General features: G+C 37.1%; 2 protein-coding genes across 2 annotated transcripts; both read left to right on the top strand.

The window, feature by feature from the left end:
- The first annotated feature begins 7,769 nt into the window (after positions 1-7,769).
- On the top strand, positions 7,770-8,538 carry LOC122301751 (brassinosteroid-responsive RING protein 1-like). The gene has a single exon (XM_043113136.1). The coding sequence runs from the start codon at positions 7,904-7,906 to the stop codon at positions 8,393-8,395; it is 492 nt and encodes a 163-aa protein (XP_042969070.1). The 5' UTR covers positions 7,770-7,903; the 3' UTR covers positions 8,396-8,538.
- A 4,933-nt stretch (positions 8,539-13,471) lies between these two features.
- LOC122301746 (delta-like protein C) lies at positions 13,472-15,441 on the top strand. The gene is made up of 4 exons (XM_043113130.1): positions 13,472-13,805; positions 14,194-14,477; positions 14,919-14,983; positions 15,075-15,441. Exons 1-4 carry the CDS (start codon positions 13,621-13,623, stop codon positions 15,288-15,290), a joined length of 750 nt encoding a protein of 249 aa, XP_042969064.1. The 5' UTR covers positions 13,472-13,620; the 3' UTR covers positions 15,291-15,441.
- The last annotated feature ends 1,744 nt before the right edge of the window (positions 15,442-17,185 follow it).

Raw genomic sequence — 17,185 nt, 5'->3', positions numbered from 1 at the left:
ACGTCGATCGTATATTGTTTGTTCACAAGGACATGGATGAAATATATCATAATGATCGATCGATTTGATTGGGTATACAATGAGCATAGCAACGACAACGTTCCGTTGCAAAAAAGATAGATACTATTACCACGAGTTTTCATTGCAAAGATTAATTCCTCAAATAGCAACGACAGATAGGTCCGTTGCCAAAAGGCCAACTTCAGTTAGTAATTAGAGCACTCGCATCCGGCTCCCCATCTCTTCCGCATCCTCATATTTTGGGAAAAAAATTTAGGGTTTGAGCTAAAATCTTCCTCCATCCGGTTCCCCAAAATGGGGATAAACTTTCCGGTTGCTACAGTAGGTCCCCATATATGGGCACTCACTGTACATCCCCAAATGTGATTTCGGTTCCCTCTCTCCTTTGACATCCCGCGTCTTCTACCTTGCGACTGTTGGCTGCCCTTCATCTCTCCGACTTCCCTGAATCTCGCATCACGCCGGTATGCCCATTCTAGATTTTTTTGACTTTGAATGATATTTGATTCTACAATCCCCAGCCCTAGCCGAAAATGAAGTTGTGAAATTTTGGTTTCATTTTCATAAATCTCAAGACTCTGTTTTCAGCAGTGGTAGGTTCTTTTTTGAGGCTGTTTTTGGATAAATTAGGACAAAATTTCAAAGGGTTTTGGGTTGGAAAAAAACCCTAGATATGCAGGGGACCTCCGGTTTCGAATTTGGGAATTTTTTGGAAACTGATTTTGTTGAGTTTATTTGGGGCATTTTGATATCTTTAACTGCGATTTTATCTATTACCTGGGATTGTGATTATGCTTGGCTATCTTCGGGTGGGGTTGTGATTATGCTTGGCTATCTTCTTTTTTTGTTGTGATTTCGTTGGTATTTTTCTTCTCTGTGATTATATCGGCATGGCTTTATTTGATAGTTGGAATCACTGTTTGTTTGTGGTTCTGTGATGTTCTGTGATTATGCTCAATGGAAGGGGAACGTGAAGTTTGGTGCTTTCTGTTGGCTTTTTTCCAGTAATCTCTTCACTTTGTAAATGCTTAGATGTGTGCCATACCTTTCTTGAATCTGTGCTGATCGAACATATTATGCATCTGTTGGCCGATTGTCAACAGTTGATTGTGTAAACTAAACCTCGGCTGAACCTCTTATTTTTTGACTATTCTGGACCTTTGGTTGAAGATTGGTTTAATTACACCGAATTTGGTTGTTTTTCATTGTAGATCTTGTTTCTGTTTTTTTTTTTTTTTTGTAACATTGGTTTCTTTTGTAGGTCTTGGTTTCATGGAATTGTTCTTGGTTTCAGAAACAATTGTTCTTGGTTTCTTTGTAGTTCTTGGTTTCATGAATTTGATGGAGGAATCTTTTGTAGTTCTTGGTTTCTTGGTTAGTTCATGGTTCAATGAAATATTTCAGATTATTATTTGTAAATCTTGGTTTCATTTGTACTTCTTGGGTTGAGTTAATTTGATGATAGTGTTTCATTACTAGTTCTTGGTTTCATGAATTTGATGGAGGAATCTTTTGTAGTTCTTGGTTTCTTGGTTAGTTCTTGGTTTCATATAATATTTCAGATTGTTATTCATAAATCTTGGTTTCATTTGTACTTCTTGGGTTGAGTTAATTTGATGATAGTGTTTCATTACTAGTTCTTGGTTTCTTTTGGTCTTATTGGTTTCATGCATCAGATTTGGTTTCAAATCTAGTTCTTGGTTTCTTTTGTACTTCTTGGTTGCATAAAAAATTTCCAAAACATATTGTAGTTCACTTGGGTTTTTTTTTTTGTTTTAAATATATAATCTGCAGAGGGAAATCATGTATATCCAATTCGGTTATTCTTCTGTTTGCTGCTTCATCTTTTGGAGTCTATGATATTCAATTCCATATTCAAATGCATTATTGATTATTCAATAGAGATTGTGAGCTATAATAAAAAATACATGTATTTTCTGACCGGACTACGCCAAGTTTTTTTGTATTCTCTTTCATGTGGAACACAGACTATGAATATATTTTTTTGTTGGTCATTGAGTAATTTCTTAGTTGTTGTTTGGTCATTTGCAGTATTTCGTGTCATTCGGGAGAGGGGGGAATATAATTAGGCTGTGATGATGGGGTTATTTTTATATGTAATTGGGGCCCCATCGATATGGCGGGGTAATCATTACTCGAATAGGCCAAGTTGCAGTTTGTGGTACTCTCCATAAACTGCAATCGGGGTTCGGGTGAGGTTTTGCAGCCATTCGATGTTGGACTCCTTGATTACGCATGTTGTCATTATTTACACCATTCTGAGCCACATTTATTGTCTTATTCAATATGGGGAACCGGATGTGAATGCTCTTATTTTGTGTTTTGTGATTTGCATGCTGTTTGTTGTTGTTTGTATTCTGTTGCGATAGATGTGTAATATGTAAATTAAACCCCCTCGGCTGTGATGATGACAACCGCATGTGAGGATTAGAGATATTTATGGCCATCTCCTCAATGGTTAGGTAACCCGGACGGCCAACAAGTCTTGGCAACCGGTCGTTGCCACCATGAGTGGGTGGCCAAATTTCCATAATATCACCATTCGGTTCCTGAGCCCTGACTGAACCCCAAACTTCACAGTGATGGGAATTTGATCGACTTTTTCCCTATCTTTTTAGAGATGGATTCCCAAGACCCTGGACACATGTACTTCACCAATCTCCTTAGTCAAGATTCTTAACTCGACCTCACTTATGGTGGGCAAAGTGGAACATCTCCATTAACCCTTGATGACTCTCCACCCCTACCCCCTAACGAGCCTATTGGCAATAGGAAATCTGTGCGGGGTGGGAATTTCACTCCCGAAGAAGACAAGTTATTTGTCTCTGCATGGCTAAATTGTAGCCTTGATGTCGTCCAGGGAACAGATCAAAAACATGCTCAACTTTGGGAAAAAATTTTTGAATACTTCCAACAATTTAAAGAAACCAGCCATGAGTGAACAATAAAATCTTTAATTCATCGGTGGTCGGTTATCCAAAAGGCAACAAACAAGTTTTGTGCGAAGCTAGCCCAAGTTGAAGGGTTAAATCAAAATGGTATGACCGACCAAGACAAGGTAGAATTTCCAAATCCTTGTCTCTTTTACTCTAAAAATTCTTGTCTTTTACATTGGTTTAACATTAATTTTTTTTCCATACAAGTTTGAAAAGGCCAAGGTTATGTATCAAGCGCTAGAGAAATGCTCATTCCAATTCGAGCATTGTTGGCACCTGTTGAAGGACCAACCTAAGTGGATTTGGCGAGCGACAAAGGATGATCCAAAGCGAAGGAAGACGATGTCGCCATCCCCGACCCCAACTCGATGTTCTGGCGCTATAGTTGATTCTGTTTTTGACATGAAGGCGGATAATGTCATGGAGAATGAAGTGATCGAATTGGTCCGACCAATTGGAAGGAAAGCGGAGAAAGGAAAACGAAAGGCCCAAGGCAGGCAAGCAGAGGAAAATTTCCAACTCAGGAAGATGAAGTATACTCTTTTGGAGGAGTCACGCGCTCAGGAGAAAGAGTTTTATCGAGTGAAGGCCGAGAAGATGGAGTATGACAAGGAAAAAGAGGAACAAAAATTACACCTTGAGGATGAACGACTGAGGTTGGAGGCTGAGAAGATGAAGATTGAAGCTGAAAAAGAGCAAAATAGAATCCTTCAAGAGGACGAAAGACTGAGGTTGGAGGCTGAGAAAGTAGAGCTTGCGAAGAAGGAATCAGATCAGCGCATTATGATGATGGATGTGAGTGTCATGCCAGAAATGCAACGGTTATATTTCCAGCAACTCCAGAGGGAAATCATATCCAGACGCAATACTTCTAAAGATTGAACATTTTTTTGATAATAGTGACATTTTCAGTTGTATTTATAATTTTGCAAACTTTTGATAGATGTATAAAAGAACCCTGCTATGTATTTTTCAAGTTGTTTTATTGTCCCTCAAGTTGATCATGCAAGTAATATGTTATTATAATTTTAAATTTGATTAAAAATAAAATTTGAATCATCATAAAAAACTATAATATTGTCCCTCAAGAAAAGGCAATCCAAGATCGACTTTTACCATTAACATAGTCACTAATGACACGAAGAAAATACAAATACAAAGTAAATCAATTCAAATATAAAAATAAATAACACAAAGAAAATACAGATGCAAAGCAAATTAAGTCAAACATAAATCTTAAATAACATGAAGGAAATACAAATGCAAAGCAAACTAACTCAAACATAAATTCAAATAACACTATGGAAACTCGGTCATAGTCTGAATGCGACAGGGCTAATGTTGGGAATATAATAACCACTGATGTTCAATTAGATCTTCTTGGATCTGATGATGTGCCGAGCTATCTCTAATATGATGATGAAGCTGGATGAAGTCCGTAAGCTCAATTGTATGATTGCGTGACAATTCTGGGAGATCATCATCAAGTTGATCATACTCAATGTTCAGACTCTCACTATCATCACGTTCGTCTTCAATGATCATATTATGTAAAATAACACATGCTTTCATAATATTTGTTAGGTCCTTCACTTTGAACATTCAGGAAGGTCCACGAATGATAGCAAATCGTTGTTGAAGTACCCCGAATGTACGCTCGACATCTTTTCTTGCAGATTCTTGTACTTTCACAAAATTTTTCTTCTTGTTCCCTCGTGGTGATGGAATTGTCTTCACAAAAGTTCGCCACTTGGGATAAATACTGTCTGCAAGGTAATACCCCATAGTGTAGTCGTTGCCATTGATAGTGTAATTGACTGCAGGAGCACGCCCTTGGGCAAGTTCTCTCTAGCACATTAATGTCGTTATGTGAACCGGGCATACCGAAAAATGCATGCCATATCCAAAGATCATATGAAGCAACTGCTTCTAAAATAATAGTTGGTTCACGGATGTGGCCAGAGTACATACCTTTCCAGGCTGCGGGACAATTTTTCCACTTCCAATGCATGCAATCAATGCTTCCAAGCATTCATGGGAATCCTCGCTGTTCACCAACCAGCAGCAATCAGGCTATATCATTAGCATTTGGAGACCGCAAATATTCATTTGAAAAAATACTTACTATTGTCTCAGTAAATTTTTTTAGGCTCTCCATTGCGGTGCTTTCACCAATACGTATGTATTCATCCATAAAATCTTCAGCTACCCCATACGCTAGCATTTTAAGTGCTGCGGTTATTTTTTGCATAGAAGATAAACCGAGTCGTCTGGCATTATCTCTTCTCTGGACGAAATACGGCTCGTAAGACTCTACCTCATTTAGAATACGAAGAAATAAGGGACGGCTCATCCGAAATCTCCTTCGAAATAGATTCGGGGGATATACTGGATTCTCTGCGAAATAATCACGAAATAGGCGCTCGTGCCCCTGGGAATGATCACACAGAATAAACCTACGTGGGTGCCTATTGTCACGTTGCCTCGATGACTGTCCATCGACCTCCTCAGTATGAACATCGCTATCATCTTCAGAGGATACGTATGTCAATAATTTGCGAAAGAAGGTACGAGCCATTTGATGAAGGGAGTGGGAGATCAAAGGATACAATAGAATCTCTGTTCTATAAATGAAATGAGACTTGAGTTTGTGAGAATGTGAATGTTAGCAATATGCTAATTTATAGAAGAAAAAGTTACCGTTACACTACAAACAAAAAATGTTACCGTTTGAGAGAAGACAAGAAAAGTTACCGTTAGAAAAAAGACAAAAAATATTACCGTTGGAAAAATGACAAAAAATATTACCGTTGTAAAAATGACAAAAAATATGACCGTTGGAGAAAAGACAGGTAATATTACCGTTACAACCAATTTAAAAAATTATATCATCAATACGTGACTACGGATCCTCATTAATCTTTAATTGATAAATCATCTCTTCTAAATAAATTTTCCATCACGTTAGAAAATACATTAATTTATTAATAAAATTTACTATTTTTATAATACGATTAATGATTTGAAAAAATACTGTATTGGGTAGTCAAAATCATATAAAAATTGAAAAACTCTTTATGCAACCGGGCTTGGGGAATCCGTGTAACCGGGCACATCTTTTAATAAAAAATATTCATTTTTTCTTCCAATTCTGTACTTCGTTTCCTATCTCTCTCTCTCTCTCTCTCTCTCTCTCTCTCTCTCTCTCTCTCTCTCTCTTTCTATCAAACTTATCTGTGGAGCTTTCAAGCCTTCCAAGATCGTTGACATTTCTGGGTTTTGGGGTCTTAGTGAGATTGAAAGTAGAAGGATAAATCTGGAAGGATGTGGCCACTAATTTTTTTTTTTTTTTTTTGAGTTTGTGGTTGACTTGCGGTATTGCCGTGGGTCTATGCATAGTGGTTCAGAGTTTCAGACCATCTGCAGGTGCGATGGTTCAGTTCAAGACATTCACTGTAAAGCGTAAAACTGAATCAAATTTAAGATTTTAACCAGTTGATGTCATTTGAATACGAGCAGAGAGCTCAAAATGGATTTTTCTAAACTTCTTACTTAAAAAGTTTGGCATTCTTCAGTCGAAATGCTGCACTGGTTTGGGTTTTTTCAGTCACTTGTCAATATCTGTAGAAATGGATTTGGGCATTTTTCAGCCACTCAAAATGCCTTGCAAAAATGGGTTTTAGTCGATATTCTTCCTTCTTCCTTCAGTCGCAGTCATCCCTTTTATATTTCAGTCCAGTCCTTTTTACTTTCTTCAGCTATTCTTCTTCAGTCGTTGGTTCTGGTTGATATGCAGTTTATTCTTCCATCGAAAGCTTCTTGCTTTCATTTCATTTAGTTTCTTTTTTTTTTCCTTTAAATTACTGACAAAAGCTGACGCGGTTACACGCTGTTTCCGCAAGGCCGGTTGTGTCTAGCAGAACTGATAAAAATTTAGTAGAAAGTGATATTTAAAAAAAAGATAATAAGACAAAAGAGTTAGTAGTTAGGCTTGTATATGGAAAAGAGATAAAAAAGTAATAAAAAAAGAATAGAAAAATATTATTTAATAGAATAGAGATAGGGATGGGGAATGAGATGTAGAAGGTTTTTAGAAGATGAATAAAATTTAGGGATAAATTTGAAGAAATATGATTTTGAGTTAAATTATAGGGATGAGGATGAAAAACCGGATGAGGATGCTCTTAATGAGACTTGTTTGTTGTAGAAAAAATTTTTAGCAACAACAAACTTCCGTCGCAAAAAATGGTTCCGAAATTTTTATACAAATTAACAACCTTTTTCTTTTCTTGCAAACAATTATGAGAAATGATATTTACAGTCGTAGTTGTGTAAGCGACGTGCAGTCGTTTTGAAAAAAATAAATTAATATGAGATTCACATGAGAAAAAAAACGAACTTTTTAATCGTGAACCCCACTCTTTTTCAAAACGATTGTGCGGCGTTTGCAATTTCACAACTGCATATAAGATTGCTAAAAAATTATTACCATCAATACCAACGAAAATACCTTCGTTCAATTGCAAAAAGTATATGTATAATTACCAATGACACTACATTCATTGCAAAAAGGTGTTGCTGTTCACAAATTTGCAACAAGTTTTCTAATTAGTTAAAAATGGAAGGAAATTAAAAAAAATCCAACGAGTTTAGTAATTTGTTGCAATTAATTAATTGTTGGGATAATTTATTTGTAACGGATTTCCTAATTTGTTGGAAATGGGAGGAAATTAACAAAGTTTAGTAATTTGTTGCAATTAATTATTTGTAACGAGTGTCTATCGTTGTGACAATATATTTACAGTGAGTTTTCTAATCCGTTGCAAACTTATGAACACTACATAAATCTCTCTCTCGCGGAAGCGAATTAGCTAAAGTTCTCTCTCGTTGAGAAAAAGGTCCATTTTTTTCCACCTCCGAGCTGCATGACCATGGGCTTCCCAGCTGGGTACAGTGTGGTTTTCTTCCACGCACTTTCCGTTCTGGATTTCATAAGAAGTTTCATTTTCTTGCTCTCTCACTTCTTGGGTCTCTCAGACTTCCTCAAAACCTACTCAATTCGGCCGGTTGACGAGGCCCGGATGCCTGAACACAAACCCAAACTTGTGTTCGCGCTCCTGATCCAGGAATTCCTGCCCGTGATGAAGTTCCAGGACCTGGCGGAGTCTGCCCGCCCCGGGGACCTGCCGGAAAGCTGTGCGGTTTGTCTGTACGAGTTCGAGGGTGGGGAAGAGATAAGATGGTTGAGGAATTGCAGGCACATTTTCCACCGGACTTGTCTGGACCAATGGATGGACCATGATAGAAAAACTTGTCCTCTGTGTAGGACCCAGTTTGTGCCTGAGGAGATGAAGGATGAGTTCAATCGACGGCTTTGGACTGCTTCCGGTCATGGGCCTGATCTTTACAGTGAGTAGTCATGATACAGTCCTGTACGAGGGTTTTTTGTACGGTGGGTGTCATTGAATTGAACATTTTGTAATGTAAATATACATCTATGCATAACAAAAATCAATAAATTCATGTTATGTAAATTAAACCATTTGAAACCAACAAAAAATTCAGAGGAATTTTATTATCATAAATACGTCTCAATTCTTGCAAGTAAAGAAGCGTTGTCTTATGCGGCAACGTTGAATGCTATATTGGCATTTTCACGTAGAATATGGTAATAAACCTATCACCCGTATATATATATGAGGCTGTTGATACTGATGAATGGTTGAACTCACACCATCAACAACTAATGGGACAGCCGCATTATCAACTAAAGCAACAATTCAATTAGTTTGAGACTTTTTCCACTTCCTAAGGTAAACCTCTTTATATATATATATATATATATCATTTTCTTTTCACTAAAAAATTTCTTGAGGTAAAACTCTACCAACCATCAATTAGCTGCCGCCATTACTCGCATGCTTACGAAAATTTCTTTTATCATTCATTTTTTTTTTTTATTGGAACCATCTTTATTAAAATATAAAAGCTTTACAAATGTCTCTCAGCCCAAAGGACCAGAGCAATTACATCAGGGAAAGATCTCCGCCACAAGTTAATATCATGATTAACAATACAAGCAAACCTTGCAAGCCCATGAACTGCTTCATTGCATATTCTGCCAACATGTTGCACATCACAGCTTTGAAAACAGTTCATTAGCTGCTTTCTATCTTGGATCACATTACCCACCATGGATATAGAAGGCGCTGACTTTTGGAGCTTCTGAACCAAAATCAAAGAATCACTCCCCACTATAAGATGATGTATGCCCAAATGGACACTCAGCTTTAAGCCTCTTAGGATAGCAAGCATCTTAATCTCTGCTGCACCATTGACGTCCTGTTCCCTTTTGCTAGCTGTCATAAGGACTTCCCCTTTACAATCTCTGAGGATAATACCAATACAGCACAATGATGGTTTTGGAACAAGGCCCCATCATTTCCCCTTTTATCATACAATTACCTTAAAGAATTCCATCAATTTTCGAGCATAACACATACATAATGCGCATCATATCTCTGATATCCCATTTCACTCTTTTTTAGATTCGCTGCTTGTAAGATTTTTCACTATTAATAGCTCAGTCCACCAAGTCTCAAGTAAGCAACTCATACTTTTATTAAACCCAGTACGTACAAGTTTCAACCTCCTCTTCTCCTAATCTAAATTTGTTAAAAGGATCTCTGACTTAAACAAAATAGAATCCCATCAGATATGATGTTAAACGTCATAGGGAAGCTCAATGAAAGGTAAAACACATAATAAACTACATGATTTCGATTAGGATGCAAACAATTTCACCCAAATCAAATTAACAACAGCCTTAACAGCAACTTTACGCCCCAAACCAATAAGCTGGCACAACTCCATAGCCTGCTGAAATCACTTAATGATAACAAAGTAATCCACAAGTTCATCCACATTGAACTCAGACCGCAACCCGTATGCCACCACCAAATCCAACAAGGCTAGCACACCTCAAACATCTGTAGTTCATTAGGCCTCGCCTTTCCTTCCACTCCACCTCCTTCGCTTTCCACTCCAAAGGAAACTTTTTCGCTCTCTCCCTTCCTTCCACCCCACACTGGCCTTAATACTAATTAGTGTTTCCAACAGTGGCACACAAGACCACCTCAAAAGACTCAATTCCACATCTTCTTTGAACCTCAATTTCACACTATTCCCTATATAAAACCAATACATGGCATCCAAGACCATAGTTGTTGGGTCTGCCAGGGAGCTCGGCCCGGATTGCACCCGTCTCTTTTTGAACGCTTGGTTATGAACTTCCTCAACTCCTTCCCGTCCATTCTCTCCCACAAAGCCTTCAACGCGGGCCTCGACGAACTCAATGACTCGGAACTCACATCGGGGTTTGCAGGGATCATGAAGAAAAAGGTTCTTCTGAGGTGGTTCGTGCGCATTGGGCCTAAGAGGAAGACGGGTTTTTTATGGGGTTTGTCTGGGTTAACTCTGTGGCATGGTGATGGTGCTGAGTTTGTTCTTGAGACTCTAGCTTCTCGAGGAGGTGAAATCGGTGAATGATGGAGTTCTAGCAGGAGGTGGAGTGGGCGTCGAGGTAGGACCATGAGAGAGAGAAGGAGGAGATGAGGGAGGAGTGAGATTGGAGCTCATCGAAGGCCATCTTCAGATTAACTTTCTTCACCGCATCTATGATCTTCAGAGCCGCCGATATAGCTTGTAGCGTTGCCATGAATTAGACATTTGGGATTTTGTGGATGAGAGAGATCAGACCGATGAGAGCCAAGAGACTTAACTACGATACCGGTGTGGACGGTGGTGGCCATAACGACGAAGTACAGTAGCACCAAAAGAGAGATTGAGAGAACTCACGCTAGATATCTAGCTTATAAGAGGGGCGAAGGAATTCATGGACTAATTCATCCAATAACATCAGTTTAATAAAAGGGATTTATACATTATTTATAAACATGCTTAAGATTTTACCTACAAGTAATGTTATTTTTCAACACTTTTCTTCACATGCAGATTATTAGAGGAGAATCCGCTTTCTCTGATTCTGATCAAGAAGATAGTTGATTCTCCATGATTCTATCTCTTTATAGTTTGAAACAGGCCCCACGGACATGGTTCCAACGTTTCAGTCAGTTTTTGCTTGGACTTGATTTTATTACAAGTCGTGCTGATTCTTCACTTGTTGTGTATCATGGTCTTCATGATGTTATTTATCTTCTCTTATATGTCGATGATATGGTTATTATAGGTAATAATCAGTCTATGCTTCGTACCCTCATGGACCAATCGGTACGAGAATTTTCAATGAAGGATCTTGGTGATTTACACTATTTTTTGGGAATAGAGGTTATTCAAAATGAAAAATAAATTTTTCTCAGTCAAATCAAATATGCTCTTGATTTGTTGACTCGAGCAAACATGGTGGATTGCAAACCTATTTCCACTCCTTTTCTGGTGGGATCTCATCTAATTGGATCTGGAACTGCTCATTCTGATGCCACTGAGTTTTGGTCACTTGCAGGAGCTTTACAATATTTGACTCTTACTCGACCTGATTTATCTTACAGTGTTAACTCTATATGTCAATATATGCATGCTCCTACTACTGATCACTTCCGTGCCTTGAAGCATATTTTATGATATGTTAAGGGCACCTATCATTATGGCTTACAACTCTCGCGAGATTCTTCTTCGACATTGCTTGGTTATTCTAATGCAGATTGGGCCGGATGCCATGTTACCCTGTGCTCTACAACAGGCTATGCTGTTTACTTTGGCCGAAGTCTCATCTCGTGGTATTCGAAAAAGCAAACTACTGTTGCTCGCTCCAACTCAGTCACCAAGTCTCGCTCCAAATACATTGACATCGATTATCATTTTGTTAGGGAACTTGTAGCTCAACGAGTTTTGAGATGAGAATTTTAAGTTTTAAGATTAAATACTAAAATATTATATTTTAATATTGTTATTATTTTGAGATTTGAAAAAGTTAAAAAAAATTAAATTATTTATTATATTTTGTATGAAAATTTCGGGTGCCGAAATTACAATTTCTGTTAGATGGTTGCAAGTTGTGCGTTTTTCCCATTTCACCCACGCCAATTTTGAGGGGGGATATTAGAGGAGAATCCACTTCCCCTGATTCTGACCAAGAAGATAGTTGATTCTTCATGATTCTAGCTCCACTCACTGATTCACCATAATTATAGGATATTGTCTTTTATTGTATATACTTAAATTATTTCCTTGTTTATAGTTTTACAGATTTATTGTATAAATAAAGATCACCTCATAGCATTTACGCTTGAGGCATTTCCATTACATAGATTAATATTTTTTCTGATTTTTATTATGGAGTAAGTAGTGTAGACCTCATTCATCTTATAACAAGTTTTAATATCATGAAAAAATTCATAAACCTAACTTATACCATAAAATTGATTCAATAAAAAAAATTTGCATATTACTTACAAACATATCCTGATCTTGGATACAAGCAATATAAAATTTATTTCTCATCAAAGGATTGGAAGCATGGAGGAGAAAGAGGGTTTAGCAGAGACAGGGTGAGGTGCTCTTGCCACGGTGTGTTGAAATTCTGATCTAGCAAGTTTTGTATAGCTTCTTGCGTCAAAAAAAATAAAAAATAAAAAAAAAAAAAAGGAGAAAAGCTAATCCTGATTAAAAATTCAAAAATTCGACTCAATTCCGACTCTTACAAAATTGAGTCAAAGTTGGAGGTGTTGTTCTCGAAATGGATAACTCAATTAACATAAACACATAATAAGAAAACATTTGATATTGTTCGTTACGTAAGACTCTGCTGCAATGTGAATCCTACGTTAATATAATTCAGAAGAATTGGTAACTATGAATATTTGATACTATTCTAATGAGACTTTTCTATGATGTCAAGTTATTATGAAAATTTAATGATATGTCTATCTTCACCATTCATTTTGGACAAAAGTCTCAATATATTTTTTCAACAAAAAATGTTATAAAGAGATTTATTATAAAAATAAATTTATAAATTGACATGATTTCATATATATATATATATAATAAGTTAAATTTATTTTATAATAAAAATAATTTTATATTTTAATGTAACAAATCAAACCACGTCAATTTTTGCGAAATTTTTTTATAATTAAAAACATTTATCTTTTTCTGCCAAACCCATTCTCTTTCGATCCATGAGAAACGGAAGTCGTTGATCTCGATGACTTTCTTAAATCATACGCCTTAATAAACTATTCACATGCATCGTTTGACTTCTCATATAAAACACCAAAATGAAATCTCCACTTTCTTTAATTGACAGACATATCCTTTACAGTACCACCGATTCCCACTCTCAATCCCTCACGTCCTCTGATGGAAATAAGAAAAATCTCAAGCCCAAAATCCGTAAATTTAACTGAAAAACCCTTTTGACAGTTTCAACGTCCCTTTCCATTCCTTTCCTTTCGAGTTGCAGCTCACGGCAAATGAAATCTCTCTCTCTCTGTACCTTTGCTTAAACCCTAAGACTCTGTCAGTGATCTTTCTCATTTTTATCACCAAATATAAGCAAAAATGTGAAAGAACAATCTCCACACCCTCTCGCCCTCTCTTACACAGACACAATCTACTAGAAATGTACATTGGAATAGAACTTCTGCAGATCGTTACACTCTCACTGTTTCTTGGATCATTCACTGTGAATTCATTGACATGCGAGGACAGTCGATGCAAAACCGGGATATGCAACAATACTGGAGCTTGCATCTGCAATTTTCCGAATCCTTCCACCATATTAGACGGTGACCGTACCTTCCTCGGGTAAAAAGTTTGATACTTGTCTTCATTCTCCTTGAGATGGTTATTGATTGCTTTAATTAGGAAGGAGATATCTGAAATGCTTTTACTTTGGGTAGGTTTTAAGGAAAAATAAAAGAATAAAGAGAAATGAGTTTCTTTTCATTTTTTTTCCCTCTCTTTGTTTCTGTCTACCACCTAAACAGATATCGAGTGTTCAAATGAAGTGATTTAAGAGTCATGTTTCGATCGCCAAGTTAATTAGTCTGTGACTGATCTTCTTGGTCGTAACATATCTTAAAGTTCTTGTTTTGCATTGCCTATGTATATATATAATTCTATATATAAAGCTTAATGGATGTAATTTTTGAAGTGACTTGGGTGATCAATGCTATGATATCTTGGATTATAGGGGAAAGTTTTGTGAGGAGGAAATGACAATGTGTGATGGGACGAACTCATTTTGGTGTGAAAATGGTGGGAGTTGCGAGGAAATTGTGCAGGGTGAGAATTATACCTGCAAATGTCTTCCCGGGTTTACTGGAGAGCATTGTGAGCATCCTGGGGCACCTTGTGGTCAGATTTTCTGTTTTCATGAGGCTGAATGCTTGGTTGAAGCAGAAGGTGATGTTTGCCAGTGCCCTCCTGATTGGAAAGGAAGTACTGATTGCTCTCTCCGTACCAAAACCCTAACAGGTACATCTTTCCTCCGTCTACTCTATCCATTTGGCATACTTTTCCTCTCATCCTTTCCTTATTGAATCTATTTAGTTTTGTTTTCCTAAGGTGTAAATTCCTTGGATCAACTTTTTAAGCTTTTAACAATTCATTTCAATCGAAAGAAAATTTGTCTGAATTTCCTTTTTTTTTTTTTTTTTGAATTTCCTGAATATATATAATGTGTCTAGTTTGACTATTGACAGCCACTTTTTAGCGAGCTTAACTGCAGAACACTGTCATATATGTATCATTTAAGTATAGAAGTCTCATTCAAATCTATTGCAACCATTGTTTTGTTTGAGCAACATATATAACAGGAAAGAGCACGAGGAGTTATATAATTTATACCCAAAAAAGCATAATAATCTTTATAAAAGGTAGAGATTGTTTTCTTATGGATACTAGAAATGGTTGCAGATAATTCTACAGATTCGAAAGCACCCAGATTTCCAGGGGAAAAGATCAGCAGCAATAGTACAAATGTGAGTATCATGGCATCTCTCCTTGTATTGGTTTCACCTTTGCTTTACTGCTTTCTGAGCTGACTGCCCCTGCATATTTATATATAAACAGTGGACGGTGGTGGTGTTGGCCATTTCATGTTCAGCAGGAGCAGTTGCAGGGGCTGCTATTTATGCAAAGAAATTAAGCATTAAGAAAGACATACAGAAAGCAAGATTCCAGCAACTATCACAAATGCAGACTCGAGCCATATTGGATGATGATGATGATGATGAGAATGATTCAATTGGCCCTGATGTAACTTACAATGATCGTTCACACCTTTAACCTGTATTAACATGTTTTTTTCTCAGCATATCAACACTGGTCGCAAATTCACCTAGGGTCATTTATAGTTCATAGTACTTGAGAGGACTTTTATTTGTTCCAGTTGGTTGGTTTTAATATTTCATGAGTTAGCTATGGTTTGAAATTGAAACTCCTCCCCAACCAGGGGTGGCTAACCACAATAGAGTAAGCAAAAGGGAATATCACCTTTTTTAGATTCCGAGAGGGACATATTAGACAAAAGGCAGCATTAACTTTTACTCTTTTTCAGTTTTCTTCTTTTCCGTTAGCCTTACTGTAACTCAATAAAATAAGAAAGAGTAGATGCTAGTAGTGATCAACATCATCGAACCCTTATGCAAACCTGCTGACCATTGTCCAGAGCCACTGACACTGCTGAACAGCTCTTTCTACATTTGGCCTCAGCTGTCCCTTCTTTCTTCCGTTTAAGACAACAGCTATAGCCTATAGCCTATATTCTTTCTTGCAGGTCTATAAAGAGGAGCAATGAAATATACAGAAAGCATGCAGAGATTTAACGGTTAAAGTAGGTTAATTGCTATAACTCGAAGGGTCCGGCTACACTGCGTCATTCTTTTGATTTCTGGTGGACTGCTACATTTTCTTTCTGTACATCATATCAGATCATCGCTCTAGAGATTGTCTCCCACCCGAGTATTTTCCATTTTTCTCAAGGGTCTCTTTCATCTGCTTAATTGGAACGCTTTGTTCAACAATGGATTTCTTTTCATTTCAACATGATTCATGTTAACTCGTCCAGTTGATTTCAAATTTAAACTTAACCTAACATCAAAATACACAATTTTTAAATTATTAAATATCACTCAACTTAAAATTTTTTTACACGTAAAATCCATAATTTTTTCAATTTTACATAAAAATATCTAAATACATCTTAAAATTCAAACATATCTAAATTTATTTTAAGTAAATTTCACAAAACTCATTCTACTATTTCAACTCACTTTCATTTACAAAAAAAATAAACTCAACTCATCTTTAACTCAACCTAACTTAATATCAGGCGTAACCTTAAGTTTGTTTCACTGTTTTCTTGGGAAGAAAGACCCCCATAATTATTCCAAGTATAGCTTCTTCTGGGCTTGTTTCTATGTAGCCTAACATATCCATATTTTCTGTCCATCCTTCCCCTTTTTTCCGCTCATTGGGGAATTTCTTTGGGTGGCTGCACTGTTCCTCTAGTTCACTACAGGGCATGAGTCATGCTCTTCCAACATGACCCATCAACTCTTTAGCAAACGATAAGCTACATATAACCCAAACTAAATTATATTCACTAAATTTTGAACTAATTAATTTTAAATTAAAAAAAAATGGTGGCTGTTCGACAGTCATTGGTGGCGGCCGATAGCCACCTCCAGTGCTATGGAGGTGCTGGAAAGTCGCTGAATTTTCAGCAGATGGTAGGTTCGGAACTTTGCCCCATCGAGTGGTAGAACCAACACCAAGGAGTCGTCGAAGCTGCTTGATCAGGCGGCAAAGTGCTAGATCCACCCCTTCCAAGGTAGTTCGCGCCATCCGGTTGACAGGATCATACCAGGTTTAGCTATCGGTTCCCGAACCAGCCATGCTCGGCCAATCCGGCTCCAGGTTTTGCTTGAACCTGCCAAATTTGTTCCGAATCAGCGCTGGTAGTTCCTGTGAATCCGATATTTGATTATTTATTTACGGTTGTTGCGCTGATCGAAAGCCCTCTTAAAATTAAGTAACATTAGTAGTAATAATCTTGTGTGATTAAGTTTATTTTAAAAATGATAAATCCTTAGGTGCTAGCACGTGATTGGAGATTGTATAACTACTAATTTTACAGTGGCTCCTGACCAAAGCTTCTCCATGTAATATTTAAAGAAAAT

The sequence above is a fragment of the Carya illinoinensis genome, chromosome 1, assembly GCF_018687715.1.
Source record: "Carya illinoinensis cultivar Pawnee chromosome 1, C.illinoinensisPawnee_v1, whole genome shotgun sequence".
Classification (NCBI taxonomy): Eukaryota; Viridiplantae; Streptophyta; class Magnoliopsida; order Fagales; family Juglandaceae; genus Carya; species Carya illinoinensis.
The sequence above is the reverse complement of the archived record's forward strand: the minus strand, read 5'-3'. Positions and strand labels throughout refer to the sequence as shown.